Source organism: Acanthopagrus latus, chromosome 12 (genome assembly GCF_904848185.1).
Source record: "Acanthopagrus latus isolate v.2019 chromosome 12, fAcaLat1.1, whole genome shotgun sequence".
Taxonomy (NCBI): domain Eukaryota; kingdom Metazoa; phylum Chordata; class Actinopteri; order Spariformes; family Sparidae; genus Acanthopagrus; species Acanthopagrus latus.
The window spans coordinates 19,830,714-19,847,672 of record NC_051050.1 but is presented as its reverse complement, the minus strand read 5'-3'; the positions used below and the strand labels follow the sequence as shown (position 1 = coordinate 19,847,672).

The 16,959-nt window shown below is 43.3% G+C and overlaps 1 protein-coding gene across 12 annotated transcripts in view; it reads right to left on the bottom strand.

Moving 5' to 3' along the window:
- Nucleotides 1-716: 716 nt before the first annotated feature.
- Nucleotides 717-16,959, bottom strand: part of LOC119029585 (probable E3 ubiquitin-protein ligase HERC1) — a 41,316-nt gene continuing 25,073 nt past the window's right edge. For 7 of the 12 annotated variants that reach the window (XM_037116507.1, XM_037116503.1, XM_037116510.1 and 4 more), the window contains 37 exons: nucleotides 16,215-16,401; nucleotides 16,002-16,129; nucleotides 15,415-15,623; nucleotides 15,025-15,284; nucleotides 14,867-14,919; nucleotides 14,580-14,777; nucleotides 13,495-13,660; nucleotides 13,155-13,404; nucleotides 12,467-12,689; nucleotides 12,080-12,357; nucleotides 11,526-11,653; nucleotides 11,109-11,236; nucleotides 10,779-11,006; nucleotides 10,343-10,470; nucleotides 9,994-10,193; nucleotides 9,718-9,832; nucleotides 9,437-9,568; nucleotides 9,223-9,321; nucleotides 8,607-8,780; nucleotides 8,232-8,516; nucleotides 8,071-8,136; nucleotides 7,495-7,620; nucleotides 7,254-7,392; nucleotides 6,893-7,074; nucleotides 6,391-6,546; nucleotides 6,161-6,283; nucleotides 5,833-5,935; nucleotides 5,518-5,711; nucleotides 5,268-5,406; nucleotides 5,002-5,171; nucleotides 3,819-3,988; nucleotides 3,465-3,630; nucleotides 3,257-3,333; nucleotides 2,905-3,157; nucleotides 2,637-2,789; nucleotides 1,357-1,662; nucleotides 717-1,270 (listed from right to left, as the gene is read on the bottom strand). In XM_037116507.1, the coding sequence (XP_036972402.1) occupies nucleotides 1,085-1,270; nucleotides 1,357-1,662; nucleotides 2,637-2,789; nucleotides 2,905-3,157; nucleotides 3,257-3,333; nucleotides 3,465-3,630; nucleotides 3,819-3,988; nucleotides 5,002-5,171; nucleotides 5,268-5,406; nucleotides 5,518-5,711; nucleotides 5,833-5,935; nucleotides 6,161-6,283; nucleotides 6,391-6,546; nucleotides 6,893-7,074; nucleotides 7,254-7,392; nucleotides 7,495-7,620; nucleotides 8,071-8,136; nucleotides 8,232-8,516; nucleotides 8,607-8,780; nucleotides 9,223-9,321; nucleotides 9,437-9,568; nucleotides 9,718-9,832; nucleotides 9,994-10,193; nucleotides 10,343-10,470; nucleotides 10,779-11,006; nucleotides 11,109-11,236; nucleotides 11,526-11,653; nucleotides 12,080-12,357; nucleotides 12,467-12,689; nucleotides 13,155-13,404; nucleotides 13,495-13,660; nucleotides 14,580-14,777; nucleotides 14,867-14,919; nucleotides 15,025-15,284; nucleotides 15,415-15,623; nucleotides 16,002-16,129; nucleotides 16,215-16,401 (6,278 nt within the window). In that variant the 3' untranslated portion in view covers nucleotides 717-1,084. The remainder of the gene's footprint in view (nucleotides 1,271-1,356; nucleotides 1,663-2,636; nucleotides 2,790-2,904; nucleotides 3,158-3,256; nucleotides 3,334-3,464; nucleotides 3,631-3,818; nucleotides 3,989-5,001; nucleotides 5,172-5,267; nucleotides 5,407-5,517; nucleotides 5,712-5,832; nucleotides 5,936-6,160; nucleotides 6,284-6,390; nucleotides 6,547-6,892; nucleotides 7,075-7,253; nucleotides 7,393-7,494; nucleotides 7,621-8,070; nucleotides 8,137-8,231; nucleotides 8,517-8,606; nucleotides 8,781-9,222; nucleotides 9,322-9,436; nucleotides 9,569-9,717; nucleotides 9,833-9,993; nucleotides 10,194-10,342; nucleotides 10,471-10,778; nucleotides 11,007-11,108; nucleotides 11,237-11,525; nucleotides 11,654-12,079; nucleotides 12,358-12,466; nucleotides 12,690-13,154; nucleotides 13,405-13,494; nucleotides 13,661-14,579; nucleotides 14,778-14,866; nucleotides 14,920-15,024; nucleotides 15,285-15,414; nucleotides 15,624-16,001; nucleotides 16,130-16,214; nucleotides 16,402-16,959) is intronic. The other 5 variants (XM_037116508.1, XM_037116511.1, XM_037116515.1 and 2 more) reach the window with 3 other exon arrangements.

Sequence of the window (16,959 nt, the reverse complement as noted above, 5' to 3'; positions counted from 1 at the left end):
TAATAAAAAAACTTAAAGGCCATTAAAATATATCTGGCTGATCAGCTTGTTCTTTCTGAATGTTGGGTTTCATGCGTAATCACACTATTTTCTGCCCTCTGAGTGTGTTTCTCAGTGCTCTGTTCACCAGTTTGGATGTGACCCCTTGTTGGGTTTTTAAATCCAAATAAAATGAAAAAATTGTGCACTTCCTCAAACCCATACTGTCTTCACCATATAAGGCATCAGCTTCATTTTTGATTAAATCTTCAAGTACTTTTTTTTTTTCTCACTTTTAATTTGATTGCTGCTTATTTAGTCATGATTATCTCTAATTAGAGGAAATTACTCAAGATTTGAAACCTCACATTCAATCACATATTGCAAGATTTATTTTTTTTTTAATTAGTTTTAGCATATTTAAGCAGCATGATAATGTCAGTCCGTTTGTACCGACCTTCATGTCCTCTTGAGGATGAATCCGTCTGCGTTTGGTAATCTTTTGGTTTAGCGCCACATTAAGTTGACATTTGTGATTCAGAGTATTTGAACTGTGAATTTGTAATTTCCAAAGTTTCAAGTTGGCAATGTGAACTACACAACGGCTCCTTGACGTCAGATTTCTGACTCATCACCTTTCACAATCATAATCTGGATGTTAGCACTTGAAAACTTGATCCTTTTCAAACAAATTAAAGTAAAATTCTCAAAAGGAAGCAAAGATTTCACACCAAAAATCCTTATTTAAACACTCTTTAATTTACAATAATACTGTCCGTGTGTGTGACAGGTCATTAAATTATTACATATTTTCAAACAAACAGGCACATTAACTTCTTTATTGTGGCTTATTCACCTATATTTTGAAAAAATCTTATTCTGTATCCCTGTAGATTTGATTCAGAGTAAGCACTGCAATAATTACAACACCTTGCACAGTTGGGGGGGGCAAAAAACAAAAAACTACACATATCTTTGAATCAACCGACATATAAACAGTACACTACCATACAGGTTTGGCAAATAAAAATCAGTGTTCAGTGCATAATGTGCATGGCATGGGAGAAGATACATTCATCACCCTGGCAGACTGAAGGTGGCTGCTTCAGTCCTCTGTGTCGGAGCTGTCTGCTGGGTCGGTGTTGTGGGTCAGCATGTAGTTGTCCATGTCGATGGAGGGGCAGTTGTGGATGGAGTAGCGCAGACGCTCGGCGAGGATGGCCTGGCTCGTGTATGGGGGCAGGCGGAAAAGGAAGAAGCAGGTCTGAGCTGTCGGGAGACCGTTGACGGGCTGAAGGGAAATGAGAGAGGGAGGAAGAGTTTAGTGTTTGTGCCAACAGTGAGAACAGGCTTGTTAATTTGTTTCAGCGTCCTCACCCTGTCAACCTTGATGATTTGGAACTTCTGCGTGATATCAGCCGGGTTGGAAGGCAACCTGGACCGGCCAGAGACGAACCGCAGGAAAAGCACCCGCTCCTCATTGGTGAACTCCTCCAGGCTCTGCCAAAACCAGCCAATGAGCTGGTGGCTCTCGGTGATGTCACGGTAACGCACCAGCTTCTTCAGCATCTCGACGGAGACCTCCGGTAGCCCACAGACCAGCTGCTCCAGCTGCTGCGCTGTCAGCAGGGAGAGGAGGGGCACGGGGATGATGGTGGACATGCCCTCTCTGACTGCTGCCACCTGGACACAAGGGAACAACGTCAGCTTTGATGCTTCTGAGGACGAGATAAAGGGAACAACAACAGGAGAACAAACAGTCTACTGAGCACTAATGGAAACTGGTGGGCAGACTGGCTGTTTAATATGGATGAAGAGTTTCAGTGGAGAGAAATCCACACCAAAGTACAGTAAAATTATCTGCATGGGTCAAGTCTGTTCGGTGAATTTATTTCTTTATTTCTTTATTTTTGTAAAGCAGCCACTTTACAGTCTCATCTTTATGCCTGGAAAAGTGTTTCGACTTTTACTATGGCAGCAAGGAACAACTATTTCCATCTGTTGTTTACTTTCTCAGTGAATCATCTGGACTGTAAAATGTCAGACTACAAAGAGATGTGAATGTCATGCTGACCATTTTTTTTTATTATTTTCTAAGTGTACTTACATTTGATTGGCTGGAACTGGTGAATGTTTGCTTAAAAAAAAGACTCAAATACATTTCTTTTTTTGACTGACAAACAGCCAGAACACCTAAGTGTTTCAGCTCTTCTACACTTTTGTTTGTGACACTCAAAGAGAAGGAGAAAAGGATCCACTTTCTAGCAGTAAACCGTGAAAGCTGCTCATTCTGTTTTAGATTTTATCAATCTATTGAGCAGATTCATCACTGAAAATAACTGTGAGGTACATCCTTAATAATGTAGCTTGTGGCAAAACATTTCAGTTTTGGTCTGGGAGTTTTGGACTGTGCTCAGTTTGCTTATAGAGAATGTAATGTTCTTTCCTCCAGTTCCCGTCACAGCTGGAGTAATGACAGACTGTCTGCTTGCCTACAGAGTGCTCGACGGGGGCCAAACGAGAGCTAATGACACAGGAAATAGACTTATTCCTGATTTCCCAAAGAAATCAGTATTCTCTGATGTTTAAATGTGTAGCTGTTTGTGTGCTTAACAGGTCTGCCGAATAAACCCAAATCATTCTCCAACAGTTCAAACCTGGGAATCCATTTCATGCAGCCTGTAGTCCAGCGCTCTCTCCACATATTCATTTCGGTTGGCAAAGGTCAGGGAGATGTTTTGACCTCCAGGGACCACAGGTACCAGCCTCCCATCTGCACTGTGGGCCATAAAGGAATCCAGGGGGATCATCTTCAGAGGCAGGTGAGGGAAAAGGAGAAGGAGAATGGAACAGTTGTTAAGCATCTTTCAGGCTAGAAAGTGGAAGATTTTTTATCATTACTGAACTCTCTGTACAACATCTCACCACGTGGAAATTATCCTCTGTGATTCCACTGTTTTCCAGGTGAAGGATGCCTTGGAGGGTGCGGTAGGTGAGCAGGTCCACCTCCTCCAGGTCCGGCCCTCCCAGGGGCATCGAGCAGAGCTGTTTCCACACCCACGGGGCCAGATGCAGGTCCAGAGGTTTCTTGGTGCGGATGGCCACCGCCATGAGGATGCCCAGGAAGCGAAACTGGACCATGTGATCCTCCGAGAATGCAGCTGGGTTCAACAGAAACCTGAGAACAATGAGAGAGGAAAAGATCGCTTTTATAAAATCTGATGTTATACGTTCAGGATAATGTTTGGTGATCAAAACATGACAACAAAATGTGCACCTGTCAGTGTTACTGCCCACATCTGCAAAGCTGTTGGGAGTATGAATCAGAAGATCCACCACACCAGACTGCAACTCCTGGCAAAAGATTTTTTTTAAATTTACAAAAAGGCATACAAGAGAATAGAGAATATTTTATAGAACATCCCAGGCAGCTTTATTTCTGTCTCCTTTGCTCTTAGACATTCTCTCTGTGCTCTCCATCCTACCTGGCACATCTCTGTGATGGTGTCATCAAACACTCCTCCGGCATCGTCAGCTCCCTCTCCGACAAGCTTGACCTTCCAGGCTCGTGATGGAAGCCGCAGCTCCAGGGGATTCAGGCTCACCACTTGCTTGGCGATCTGCACAAAGATGGGTTTGCTGGAACGCCCTCTGTGGGAGTGAAAAAGTTCTGATGAACATATACTAAACAGAGAGCAAGTCTTCATGAAAAAAAAAACAGTAGAAAGAAAAACTTGCAAAAGAAACAACTACAGAGGCAGACACCCCTACTGCAATCCCACAAAAAAAGCTGATCCCTGAACACACAGGCTCTAACTGAACCTCGTGGTCTTTCTCACCTCGTGGAGATCCTTTTCACTGTGATCTGCGGCCCATATGTTTTGCCCTGGGTCATTGTTCTGCCAATGGAGCGCACTAGAGGCAGAGTGTTGACCTTGGGTGACAGAAGGCCCCGCAGCTCTCCTCGGATGATGGCGGTCGTACCTGAACTATAGCGTGAAGTGGACACCTGGATAGAGGGAAGGACGGGGAATAAAAATAGGAGGGGGTGAATGAGGCTTCACAGAAAGGACTAGTTAAATATCTAAGCAGCGCCGGCAGGATTATTATCAGGAGTTCAGTTATTTTTTCGCTAACATCTATAGAGGGCTTTTTGTGTCTACGTGACCAACAGATACAACACTTTTTTATATTGGTCCAGTACTGAACATGAGTGTTGCAGCTGGCCAGCTGCAATTTAATCCTTGTGGGCAATCACACAACTCTAATTTTACCACGTTACATGCAAAAATATCAAGAGGAGGGAGAGAGAGTCACATAAAAGAGAAGAAGAGGGGCAAACAGCATGTAGTGGAGGAATATTTTCACATCTAGTGCTGTGAATTAAGGGTTTATTTCAACCAAACCAGAGTTGGTGATTGCTGGAACAGTGGATGTGAACCAAGATAGATTTGGTCAGTTGTGGGTTTTTTTATTTGACAGGTTTAAATTAATAAAATTACTGTTCTTTTTCCAAATGGAAGCTGGTGGCTCTTAAAGTGGCTGTTTCTGGTTGGACAAAAAGATCTTACTCTTTATCAAAAAGGTCCCTCTCTGTAGGGATCCTTTTCATAATGTAGTCAGAGGCTTAGAATAACAATCTGAGTCTGTCAGTGGCAAGAGCAAGGATTTTAAGTGGATGTTCTTTAAAGATGCAACATCGCTCCCACAGGGTTTTAATTGCAGCACTCTTGCTCAGTGCCTCATCTTAGATTAACACATTAACAATCTTGTTTAAACCTGTTATTTAAAAATCAGAAATAGTGCCAAAGTCAAATCAGTGCTACTCAAAAACCAGTTACGGGATCTTTAAAAAAAACACACCTGCACTGACAAGCATTTGGATAATGGTTATTCTCTAGCTTTGCACCTATATTGTATGGTATTGTATTGTATTGTATTGTATTTCATTTGGCACCTTGTAATTCCGGTTTCAAAGTTTTAAACATATTAAAAGGGGCCTAAAATTGGATCATTGATTACCGGATTCTTGGGGTCCAGGTTGAGCAGCCTCCAGGATTTGTACATGAGATCAGAAAAGTTGTAGAGTACCCTGAGGCGCATGCTGAGGACACCGGGGCTGCAGTCTTTCAGAGTGTTGTACTGGGGAGGGACTGACTGGGGAAGGCCCAGCTGGAAATTTCCAGGGCCACCTGCAGATAAAGATAACAAATTAGTTTCTTTTTTTATGGCTTCTAGGCACAAAGAGTATCTGCACGTGTCCAAGTCATGTAGGACTGTGTGAATACCTGAGATTTTCAGCGAGGTAGAGGGGGTGGTCCATGCAGAACTGTGGCAGCGGCCAGCAGAGATCTGTCTGATGTTCTTCCCTTGGAGGGCTGTTATGAGCGTGGGCTCCTTCACTTGGTTTGAGTGTCCAAGGCCAAGCTGGAACACAATAACACAAAAGGCAATAACACAGGCTTTAGAGTGCTTCTGATGTGCGCTGAAAGCAAACTAGAGATTTTCAAGGTGAATAAACCAAAGGTTGTTTTTTACCTGTCCCTCACTGTTGCAGCCCCAGGCGTACACGTCTCCAGTGGAGGACAGAGCGAGCACATGCTCACAGCCCACTGCAATGTCTTCGATGAAGAGCCCCTCCAGAGACGGCACCACCTGGGGGCAGGATCTATTCTTCAGCATGGAGTCCGGCAGGCCGATCAGGCGCTCTGAAGGATGAACAGAAGGAACAACTAAGGAACAGTAAGAAATGATAAAGATGTTTAAAAAAAGTAAATAGGGACAAAGTATAACAACAATATTTGAGTTAATAATGCAGAGATTCTCATGATCCACTTTCACAGTAAACTGTACCTTGTCCAAATGTGTAAACATGTCCGTCACAAGCCAACACCACCGAGAACTGTGTCCCGCAACAGACCTTCTTTATTCCCTTATTGCAAAGCTGCTCCACTTTCTGAAAATAGCCACAGCCACAAATAAAAATGTCATCAATAATACATTTATAAAAGCACTTGTTCAAAACAAAATGAATACTTCAACAATTGAGGAAATGAAAATCATGACTTTGGTATTTCCTCATTACATTCTCTATTGAGCCAACCAGATAAACAGAATAATTACCTCTTTTTTGGTCTTTTAAAGGATTCCTAATTTTGAGTCTTTGTCACTATTAACTCACCTGTGGATAGTACTTTGCTGTGGAGGAACCAGTTCCCAATTTGCCATAATCACCATCTCCAAATGCCCACACAACCATCCCATCAAGGGAGAGCACCAGTGTGTGGTTGAGACCACATGACACCTATAAAAAAATGGGGTTTTTTTAGTTATCTTTAAATAATTAGTATTACCTCACTGTGGAGACTCTACCACATTCTGAATTTAAGAGTGAAAACAAACATTTCTCACCTGGCCCACATGATATCCCTCGAGGGCGGCCACCCTCTCAGGCAGCATCTTGTTGGACGTTGACCTTTGACCCAGACGACCAGATTCACCGCTGCCAAAGGTGAACAGCTTCCCATCTGCTGTTACTACAGCCGAGTGCCGGAAACCACAAGCAAGCTGGGAAAAACAAACACAAGCCATATGAAGCTACAGAGTTACAGTACAACTGATTTGTTGGTGCCCGATTTTTGGTCTCTTTAACATGTTGCTTGCTGATTTTAGATAATGTGTTTTTTACAAGCTTGTTACAAATGTGAGATATTAAAAACAGCTCATATAGAAGCCGTTAGTTTAAGTTGCCACTGTATATCAAGTAGCCTTCCTTTAGAAGTGCACTGAAGGATCAACAGCAGCTGGTTCATCCTGCCAGTTAAATAACAATAACAACTTTGTTAATGCTTCCAACAACTCAGAATAAAAATACAAAACTAATCCCTAGACCTTAAGGCAAGTTTATCTCTACCTGAACAACATCCTCTCCTTGTAAGGCCTCTATCTGTTTGGGTCTCCTCTGCCTTTCACTGTTGCCATGACCCAGTTTCCCAAAATCTCCGTCTCCCCAACTGAACACCTCCCCAGTCTCAGTCAGAGCCATGGAGTGTCCGTCGGATCCGCAGGACGTCACCAGGTGAGTCACCACGTATCCTGCCGACAGATGAAAGAGGCAGTGAAGCTTAACTTCACAAACAACCGAAAATAATTATTTTTCCCTTTCTGCTGCGGATAAATAAATTGTTTGAGGCAAGGATGAAGATTTGTCACAGCATAAAAAAATGATAACAGCTCAGACATGTTTTTTCTTCGGCTCTGGATGAATGTTGTACCTTGAAAAGCAGAGATGATAGTGGGGACATAGAGGTCATCTGAATTCCCTTGGCCCAGTCTGCCATATTGTCCTTCTCCTACAGCCAGTACTGTCCCATTGGACTGGACCAGGAACGAACAGTTCTGCCCGCAAACAACCTGAATGACAATGAAAGCATCCACAAAGGCAAAGAAAAAATTAGAAAACAGTAGCACCCAAGGGTAAAGGCTGCGTCCCGCCGGAATGAGTAAAGCCAGTACCTGTTGTGTTTGTAACAGAGAGGGTGCGAGAGTGGGAATCATGAGGTTGGTTCCCATTCCTGCCAACTGTCCGTACCGCCCGTTCCCCCACAGGTACACCTCACTCTTCCCACCTTGTTGCCAGTCCTAAGAAACACAAGTAACAATCTGTTAGAACACACTGGCTGAAGGAAAACATACAATTTCTTGTGCGAATTAAAGAGAATGATGCTGTCTTCCCCTTTTGGTATTCATGACCTTGGAAGTAGAATTTTTCAATAAGATGTGATGTACTGACTGACTTTTCTAAATTTGATGTTTTAAATGTGCCCTGATTTTGAAGAAATTCCCTCAAGGTGGAAAATGCTGATATTCCCAACTGCCTCATCTTGTTTTATGCCTTTTGCATTTCCAGCATTTCATCGCCTGCTTGCTAGCCTGCTAAACTGTTGGCTTTGGTGGCTTTGAGACACAATCACATAGTATACACAGCTTCCCATGTCGGACCTATGAGCCCCCCTGTTTAAAGGCGGTTTTGATCATTATTGCGGTTACAAGATGTGAAAAGGGTGTACTGTTAGAAGGCTGAGCTATTACCTCTGGTCTGGAGGTGGCCCATGCCATCAGTTGTTCATCCATCTTAAAGCTCCACTTACTGTTATCCTAAAAGACAGAAAAGTCAATAGATGCCTTAATTAAAGACTTATATTACATATATTTAACAAACAATAGCACAAAAATGGACTGTCATCACTTACCAGCGCCTTGGTGATTTCAGTTTCATCCACCTCCTGAAAGTCTGAAATAATGAAGGATTCTGGGAAGACGGTACCACTGGCGATTGCCTCAGCACTGCGGACAGTAGTGGCGTAAGTGGCCAGCCAGCTCCACTCTGACGGGCAGGAGTGGGCATCAGGACAGATGTGGTGTGGGGGACGTGGGAAACGGCACAGATGCTTCTCTAAGGACAGACCGACGGACAGGGAGGACAGACTCTGCAGGAAGGCACTGTGAACGAGCTGGTCACCGGCTGCGACGTGGCTCTGCATTAAAGATTTTAAATAATCAAAGTCTTAGGAGAGGCAGACAGAACAACACACAAAACAACTTAAAAATTTAGTCTCAATAATGACCCGCTCATAGCTGTACTGGTCCTGCAACAGCAAGGGCAGCCTTTCCAGGAAGACGGCCAAACAAGGTGCCCGATTTAGACCCAGGATATTCTGGCTTCTGAGGACCATACGGCAGGAAGCCAGCACGTGATTCTGACTGATCCAGTCTGGGGTGCAGCAGATCAACAAAACATCCTGGGAAAGAAACAATGAGAGAACAGGACTGTTAAGGGACACAAGAAAATGTATATGGGTAATTAATTTATCAGATCAAATGGAAGTTTAGTTTGGCACAAAAAATGGACACAGGAAAAAAAAACAAAAAACAAAAAACAACCTAGTCTGGTTATGATCAAAGATAAAATAAAATCATTAAGCACCTTAAGCTGAATAATTAGCACAATATCCATATATAGTAAGAACTGATGTGTGACGTTGTGGCAGTTTCCCCTTACTTCTAATATTTGTGCTAAGCTAAGATGACTGTCTCGTGGCTGTGGATCATTATTGAAAGCACAGATCTGAGAATTGTATGGATCTTCAAAACTAACAAGAAAAAAAATGGAGCCTTTCCGAAAATGACAAACTATTCCACTAATGTTTGATAGAAGTTAAAGCTTAATGTGATCCAAATTACCTTCGACCTTCCGAAGCAGGCAGCCACACCCAAGTTTGGTATCCAGGTAGTATTGACAACTGAACCCAAACCTGTAACAGTCTGTGCGACTGAACCATCCTGCAAGATGAAAATTAAATGAGACAGATTTATATTCGAGTAACACACAATATAGTAAAATTGACTGGTACTGTTAGTTGGGAAGTGGAAGCAACAGTGAATGATGTGTGCTGACCTGTAAGGACCAGATGTTGAGCAATCCCCCAATCCCTCCAGAGACCAGAGCCAGTCCACTGGAGCAAAATGAGAGCGACTTCACTGCTGTGATGTGGCCGTGAAGTACAAACACACACTTTGCACTCTCCTGCTGTAGAAAGAAAGAGAACTAGTTGATATACATGAGCTGACACCAGGGGCACGACTTGCCAAAACCAGATGAAAGGAACAGATGAATAGATTTCGTTATGACAAAATTTTGAGATATCAGTAGAACCAGAGCAGCAGACCCAAACTGACCTTGACATCAGAGCTTTTATCCTGGCTCAGGGGGCTGTTCAAAATGTTGGGCAGAGATACCACAGTGCCCCCCTGTGGCAGCGTCCAGACATGAACAGAGCCATTCTGACAACCTCTAAAGAAACAAGGAGAGAATTTATGAGAGTCTTGGATAAAACATATATATAAAGGATCTTCAAATCAATGTATCAGAACAAATCAAACATCTTCCTCTTTGTTCTGTAGAGTTATTAAAGTGTTTGATGTCAAGTAGGAGATTAGGTTATGTAAACTCACGCAGCCAACATCAGTCTGGGATCAGGTGCTCTGCCAGCAAGTGGGCACCATTCGGCGACGTTAACAGTGCTGTTGTGAATGAGAGTGTGGAGCGTCACCCATATGCCCGAAGAGCGTCCCAGTATCTTCACCACCTCTGACCTCCCCAAGCACAGCAGCAAGTGACCTGTGGGGTCCCATTTTAGAGAGCTCACAGCGTCCTGTACAGAGAGGGCAGTAAGAGTGGAGTAGTCGATAAGAAAAGTCCCATATGTGGACTGACAAGGGTATGAAGTGCATAAGATTGTGTTTTTTTTCCCCAAGTTCTTCAGCATACTGCTATTAAAATGAGTGCATTTTGAAAACAAACCTGGAAGACACACAGCACTACAGGCTGCTCATTCTCATATGTCTCAGTTGAGGCCAAGAGGATCTTTCCATCAGGGTAGCCTGCAGCAAAAGGTTTGTCCTCAGTGTGCCAGGCGACACACTGGGGAGCTAGGACAGATCAGAGGAGAACAGTTTCATAAACAGATGGTTCAATATTCTGAAAGACACACCTCATGTGACTCTCAGAAAGAAAGCAAATGAAAAGATCAATGCGACTCTCACATCTGAACGCTAAAAAATATGAAGCTACAGCAGCTCCAAGGAGTCATGACAATTGGCTCAAAAAGAATACTGGCAACATTAAATATGATGACGCAAATGATCCTACACATTCACACTAAGAGCCTATAATAAACATGAGTTGCAAGTGAGAATTTCTGCTGGTACGTTTCATGAGAAATATTTAAACTCCTCACCCTCGCTCCTTTGGCAGTGGGTGAGTTCGGTGCTCTTAACATGCAGATCGATTTCCTGCATTGTGACCTGCAGCCAGCAGAGGGAGCCATCCAGCCGTCCCACCAACAGGCTCTCAGCAGGTCTGTTCTTACTGGGCACCGACTGGTCGAGAACCCACAAGCTGAAGGCCTGTGCCCAGCAGAGGGCTGTGACTCGAGACAGCTGAGCCTCCACATGACAGTGAGATCCTGTTAAGTCACAGAAATGTTTGGCTTGTTGAAACTAATCTGAATTATTAAGCACCTTACAACCCCTTTAAGTCCCCTTTTGATCAAATTGTGTGTTTTTACCTCTGATGTTCATGATGTTTATGTGTTTGTTCTCTGGAGCAGCCAGAAAGTTGCCCCCTGTGCTCCAGTACACAGGAGACATGTGATGACATCTACCGGCCCTCTCACTGCTTGATCTATCTGTCTTACTAAAAAGGGAGAAAGTCAGAGGAAGGAGAAGTTAAAACATAATAGCAGTTCAGTAAGAGTGTGGATAAAATATTCTCAGAAATATCTAGGAATGTTGCTACATCTAGAAAAACACAGATATTTTTTTTGATAAAATAAACATTTTGGCAGTGAGTCACTAACCTTGCCTCATACCATAGGGTAACTATAATAAACTTAAGCACACCAGGCATGATGGGCAAATCATCACCAACAATAAATAGTAAAAGCCTCACTGAACAAAACACAACAGAAACAAGCGTACGTAACCTGGTAATACAGGAGAAGGTGGTCTGTAACTCCACATTGTTCTGGCTGATGCTCCATAGCTGCACCACCTTGTCCTGAGAGCACGTAGCCAGCAGATTCTGATCACTGTTCCAGGAACAGCTGGTCACCTGAAAACAACAGAACAGAAATAATGAAGGCTTCTTTTAACTTCACCTCTCATGATGGGGTGTGAAATACAAGACTTCATCCAGTTTGCCGGATGTTTTACAGGCATTATTTTCTTTTTCCACTACTTACTGCTACCCACAGTTATGGTTAGAGCTGCGATTAGAAATTGTTGTATTGTCAAGTTACATTTCAAACTGCTGGATCGCTGTTTTTGGGGGAGGAAATAAACGTTAAATATGTTCATGTGGATAATATATGGCCCTGGTTTTAAGTTATTCGAGTTTTGAACTTGAATTTTTTTTTAAGGAAAAAAAATCTCAATCTGTAGTGAGGACAAAGGAAAAAATGTTTGGTCAGTGAGGTTACAGCAAAAAAGGATAAAAGAAACAAACCACTGCAGATTACACAACTGATGAGTCCCTCACCTTGTTGTAATGTCCCTCCAGCCTTTTGAGAGGACATTTGCGCAAATCTCCCGCCAGGTCGCTGTAGGTCTGGGGCCGACTGGGACTATCCCTTCCTGTGGCAGCCAAGGCCTGCACCAGCTGCTGTGCTGCCCACTGGCGGTGTTTACTGGTCAGCCTGGCAGACAGGACACATGCTGCCAACGCATTAGCCAGCTCCAGGGGACCCACTCTGGAACTCAGGTGGGGTAAAGGGGAAGGAGGCAAGGATGAAGAGGACACCCCTTTGTTTCCTGAATCTAGGTCAAACAGAAAAATATGCAGAGAGCCACTGTGAACAACAAAAAAACGGGGACTTCAAACACTAATTAATCATTACACCTAATGACACAAAGAACTTTTCCTTACCATTAGCCTCATGTTCAGCTCTGTCTGAGCTGTACCAGTGAAGGCCCTTCTCAGTGAGCAGGGACACCAGACTTTGTGTGACCAGGAATGTGGGGGGCGTCTGATCAATGTAGTCCTTCTGTTGCTGGGCTGCCTGGGCTGTTAGATTGGAGTTTAGATATCCTCTCTGCTGAGGGTCACTGATTGCCCCTATGTTCACTCCTGTAGCTGCTGCCATCAAGTCCTAAAAGAAGTAATATTGGAAGGAGACTTGATTTTTAGACTTTGCAACAATTTTCTAGCAGTAAACAGTTGTTCACAGTTCAATATTTCTTTAAAACCAGTAATAAGTGTAATTTAGTGTTGTACATGAAAAAACATCTCAAATTAATTGTTATCAAGAACAAATATGATATCATGTGATTTAAAAGTGACATATCTTATTTTCTCAAACAATAGGTGAGTCTCTAACAATGGCCTACGAGTGTGTGTGGTCGAATGAACAAATAAATGCCAAGAGGGAACAAGATTTTGAAATAAAGGCGTCTTACTAAACTATGACCACATGTATTTATTCCAGCTTCCAATAAAGCCCCAGCACCCCCTGCAGTTGAAGTAAATAAATGCCATGGTCACTTTTTAAGGGACTATGGTAGTAACAGTTATTGTAATGTACTTAAAATTACTGGATCGACCAAAGACAACTGACCTGAGTGCATATCTCCACTAGCTGTCTGTAAGCAGCAGGGCTGTGGGACACCACACTGCCGATGGCTGAGGAGAGGAAGCTGAGACAGGTGGAGTTGCTGCGCTCTGCCGCCATCCCCTTCACACCTGGCTGTCTCTCCACACATGTGTGGGCCCTGCCCCCTGCTGCAAGAGTCATTAAACGAACCAGGATGCGGATATCTGCCAGACCCAAAGACTCTAGTCCGTTAGACTGGCTGCACACTGATGCGCTGAAGAGGAAGAAAAAAGGAGACTTGTGAAACCCGAATGAACTGCTGGAAAAAGATGTGTCAATAAGACTTTATTCTAAACACACATACCTGGAGGCAGTTTGAGACAGTGCTCTCATCACCATGCTGTAAGCTAGCAGAATCTGGGCTGTGGAGGTGACTCTTCTCAAAGCTTTTAGTCTGTCATGAGAGTCCCTCAGTGACATCGCCTGCTGTCCGAGGCTCAGAGAAGTCTTCTGCTCAACGAGGGCGTTCCCTTGTGAGGAAAGACACATATCGAAAGTCATCTATCATGCTTTAATGTATTCTATTACATACTCACAAAACTCACACTTTTAGAGCAAGCCACGCTTATCCATCTGGTGTGGGCATGCAAAGAAGTCAAAACACTGGATCCAATGGGACAACTGGGAGTACTTTGTATGTGTGCTTCAGATGCCAAGCTATGATAGATGAGTGGTGAGTCACTGTGCTTGGCCGTGGTTGGATTCTCCAGCTGCCAACAAGCACAGAGGGAACGTGGGTGTGTGTTACAACAAGAAGGCTAAATCTTTCAGCAGAGATCAAGTTTCAGAAACATCCATTGCAACGTGAACGATAGGACAGTGAGCTATTGAGTAAATGCAACTAAATGCTCTTTACATGGCCGTCATGTTAATGTTTAGACTTATCTGGACAAGAGAATTTTAACTATTGTTGTGGGTGCTGGATTTGGTGTCACACTGTTTTGATAACCAATTTTGAAATGTCTTAAAATCCTGAAAATGTGTTGAAATTTGTCTAAAAGATCAGCATGCTGGGTTAATGTTGACAGGTGCAAACGTGTGCATTTTGTTCACATTAGGAACTTTCTTTTCCACGTGACTCATTCTAATCTCCACATATCCTTACATTGCTTTTTCTCAATATGAATGCAACATAGATGCATGACTTGCTGTCTCATATTTAAGGATTTACATTGTCTTTGAAACAGCTGCTGCACTTTAACAAGGACATCTTTTATTTCATCTTTCAGTTCTGCACCTGTACATATCATGCATCAGTGGCACGAATGTCAAAGGTCATCATTTGTATTTGTGTCATCTTCTAGAATTAATTTTAGCTTAAACAGTTTTTCTATATAAAATATACTAAGACAGTTTTAAGTGCTTAAAAAAAGAACAAAATATTAATACCTTTGGGAGCAACTGTTTTTGTAGGGTCAGCTGAACTGTAAACCAGGGATCCAAGGGGATCTGCCTCCATGAAGGCAATGGGATCTGGCACCAGCTTCTTCTCAGTCAGCCCCAGCGGTCTAAGCAACAGCCCGAAGTCCTCCAGCCCTGTCAGCTTGTCTGTATCACATTCGTCTTGGTGGCTCATTTCCCAATCATCTGAGAAAACAGACGTAGCGTTTATATCATAGAACTCATTGTCAAATCATTTTAAAGATTATATTCTGACATGACATGTCCTTCCCTACCATCAGAAGTGCTGTCCAACTGCCCAATCAAATCTGATGTCAGACCTTTACCCCTGTAACGAAAGGGAGAAAACAATGATAAATAAAAAGACACTTGAGGCCCTATTGGTTTTTATATGTATTGTGCATGCATCTATTGCTTCCTGTGCTTTCTATACCTCTCATATTTGGAACATGGGTCATTCAGATTTGCAGCCAGATACTTTTCCCTGCAGGAGGTGCACAGGAGGTAGAAGGGGAAGTTGGAGCCACACTCCCCTTTGAACCAGACGTCCACGTACGCCCCGGTGCTGTCGTAACCCTTCCGCGCAGCACTCTGACCACAACCCGGGTGACGCTTCTTTATGTGATTGTTAAACTGCAGGGTAAGGGTGTTGCATAGCTCACACTTCACCATCTGACTGTGCTCCTCTCCGGCCTAAAATAGGGGTAATAAGATGGGTTGTGATATTTCTAGAGGCAAGGACATATATGCTTCAACCAAAGCATGATCAAATCATGACTCGCATATTAAACATAAACAGAATTGTTTTCAATTCCTGTGTCACCTCCACTATCTGTAGTGTGTCTCTCTCCAAGCTGAAGAACGAAGGGGTGAGCAGGTCCTCATAAGTTTCTTCATGATAGGGATCATCCATGTAGCCCAGCTCTGACTCCTCCTCTGCAGAGTAGGGATGAAACTCCACCTGCTCCGGCCAATCGCTGACTGATGTGTGCTGTTGGTACAGCTGCGGGAGGGGGTTGGGCGATGGCAAGTCTGTGAAAGATAAGTTTTGCTTCAACTTGAAAAATGCACTATACAATGTTTTAGTTACTGAAGCCCAAAGAAGCAAGTAAGACAATCTATTTCCATCTATGAAAACAGGTCAAAAAATGTTTTTGTAGTACTCATTTTGACCACAAGAGGCTGAAGTGAACCACGAAACCATGTCTTAACTAGGACTTAAGGCATTCATGTTTTCCTCCTATAATAAACATCAAAAAGATTTAATTGAAATATTTTATCATGAGTTGCAGCATAGTTTGATTCATTCAGATAATGGAAACCTGAAACCAGCCTGTAGACTTTAGTGTTTATACAATGTCTGATCTAAAACAGCTCAGTTAATTCCTGGATCAGTGCTGTGATTCTGACCTGCCCTTCGGAAGGAAGTCCTCTGAGTCGGGCCTGAGCGTCGCCTTCTTGCTGGAGGAGGTCTGTTCCTTGTGAGGTGGACGTCCAAGAAGTTTTCCCTCTCTATCCAGTCGAGCCCTGGCAACAGACTACAAACAAAAGAACACAGTTCATCATTCTACTGTCTGTATGCCAGTACAGCACATTTGTCAGTATCTTCCTCAAATTCCTGACCTTTCAGTGGGCTGACTGATGGAGCGCTCAGGACATTGTACGGTCTCAGGCCCATCTGGTGATGGGGTGTCAGGAGCACCCTCAGGTCTTGATGACTCAGTCACTTGCTGCTCCTCAGTCAGAGGGTGCTCGAGCATCCAGCTGGCCAACACCTCGATGGTTTGAGAGTCCAGGTCACCTGCTACATCTGGGAGGGACCACAGGGAAGTTGAACTGTCAGAGTTCAAAAAGAAAAGACGGATCATGGAGTGCTGCATCGCTAAGTCATGTCGGACACCAGCACCAGATGATCATGCCTCTGTGCACTGCCTGAGCTGGGAGTGTGTGAGGAGGGTGAATGTGGGAACTGTGTGACAGCTTAAGTGAGGGAAGGACTACATTATGAATAATGTGGGGGGTTTATGTGATTAAAAGAGGTCATGCTAAAAACATTACAATAAAATGTGTACATTTGAATTCACATACTTTGTGTCGTTTACTTGTCAATAATGAATACACAACCTGTGTGAGGAAAGAATCAGAACTTCTGCACTTTAACCACAGTAGAAAACATAGTCTGGGAAGCCATTGCATTAAAAATTTAATTTGCATGGAATTCAAATGAGCTGTTGTAAGAATTTTAGTAGTGCTGAACAATTGGTTGAAATATTATCAAAATCGCAATGTGGCCAAATTACAGGTGCTGCAATTGTTTGATAAAAGCAGTCAGAACATACCATTATAAGTGAAGCATTATGCGACAGAG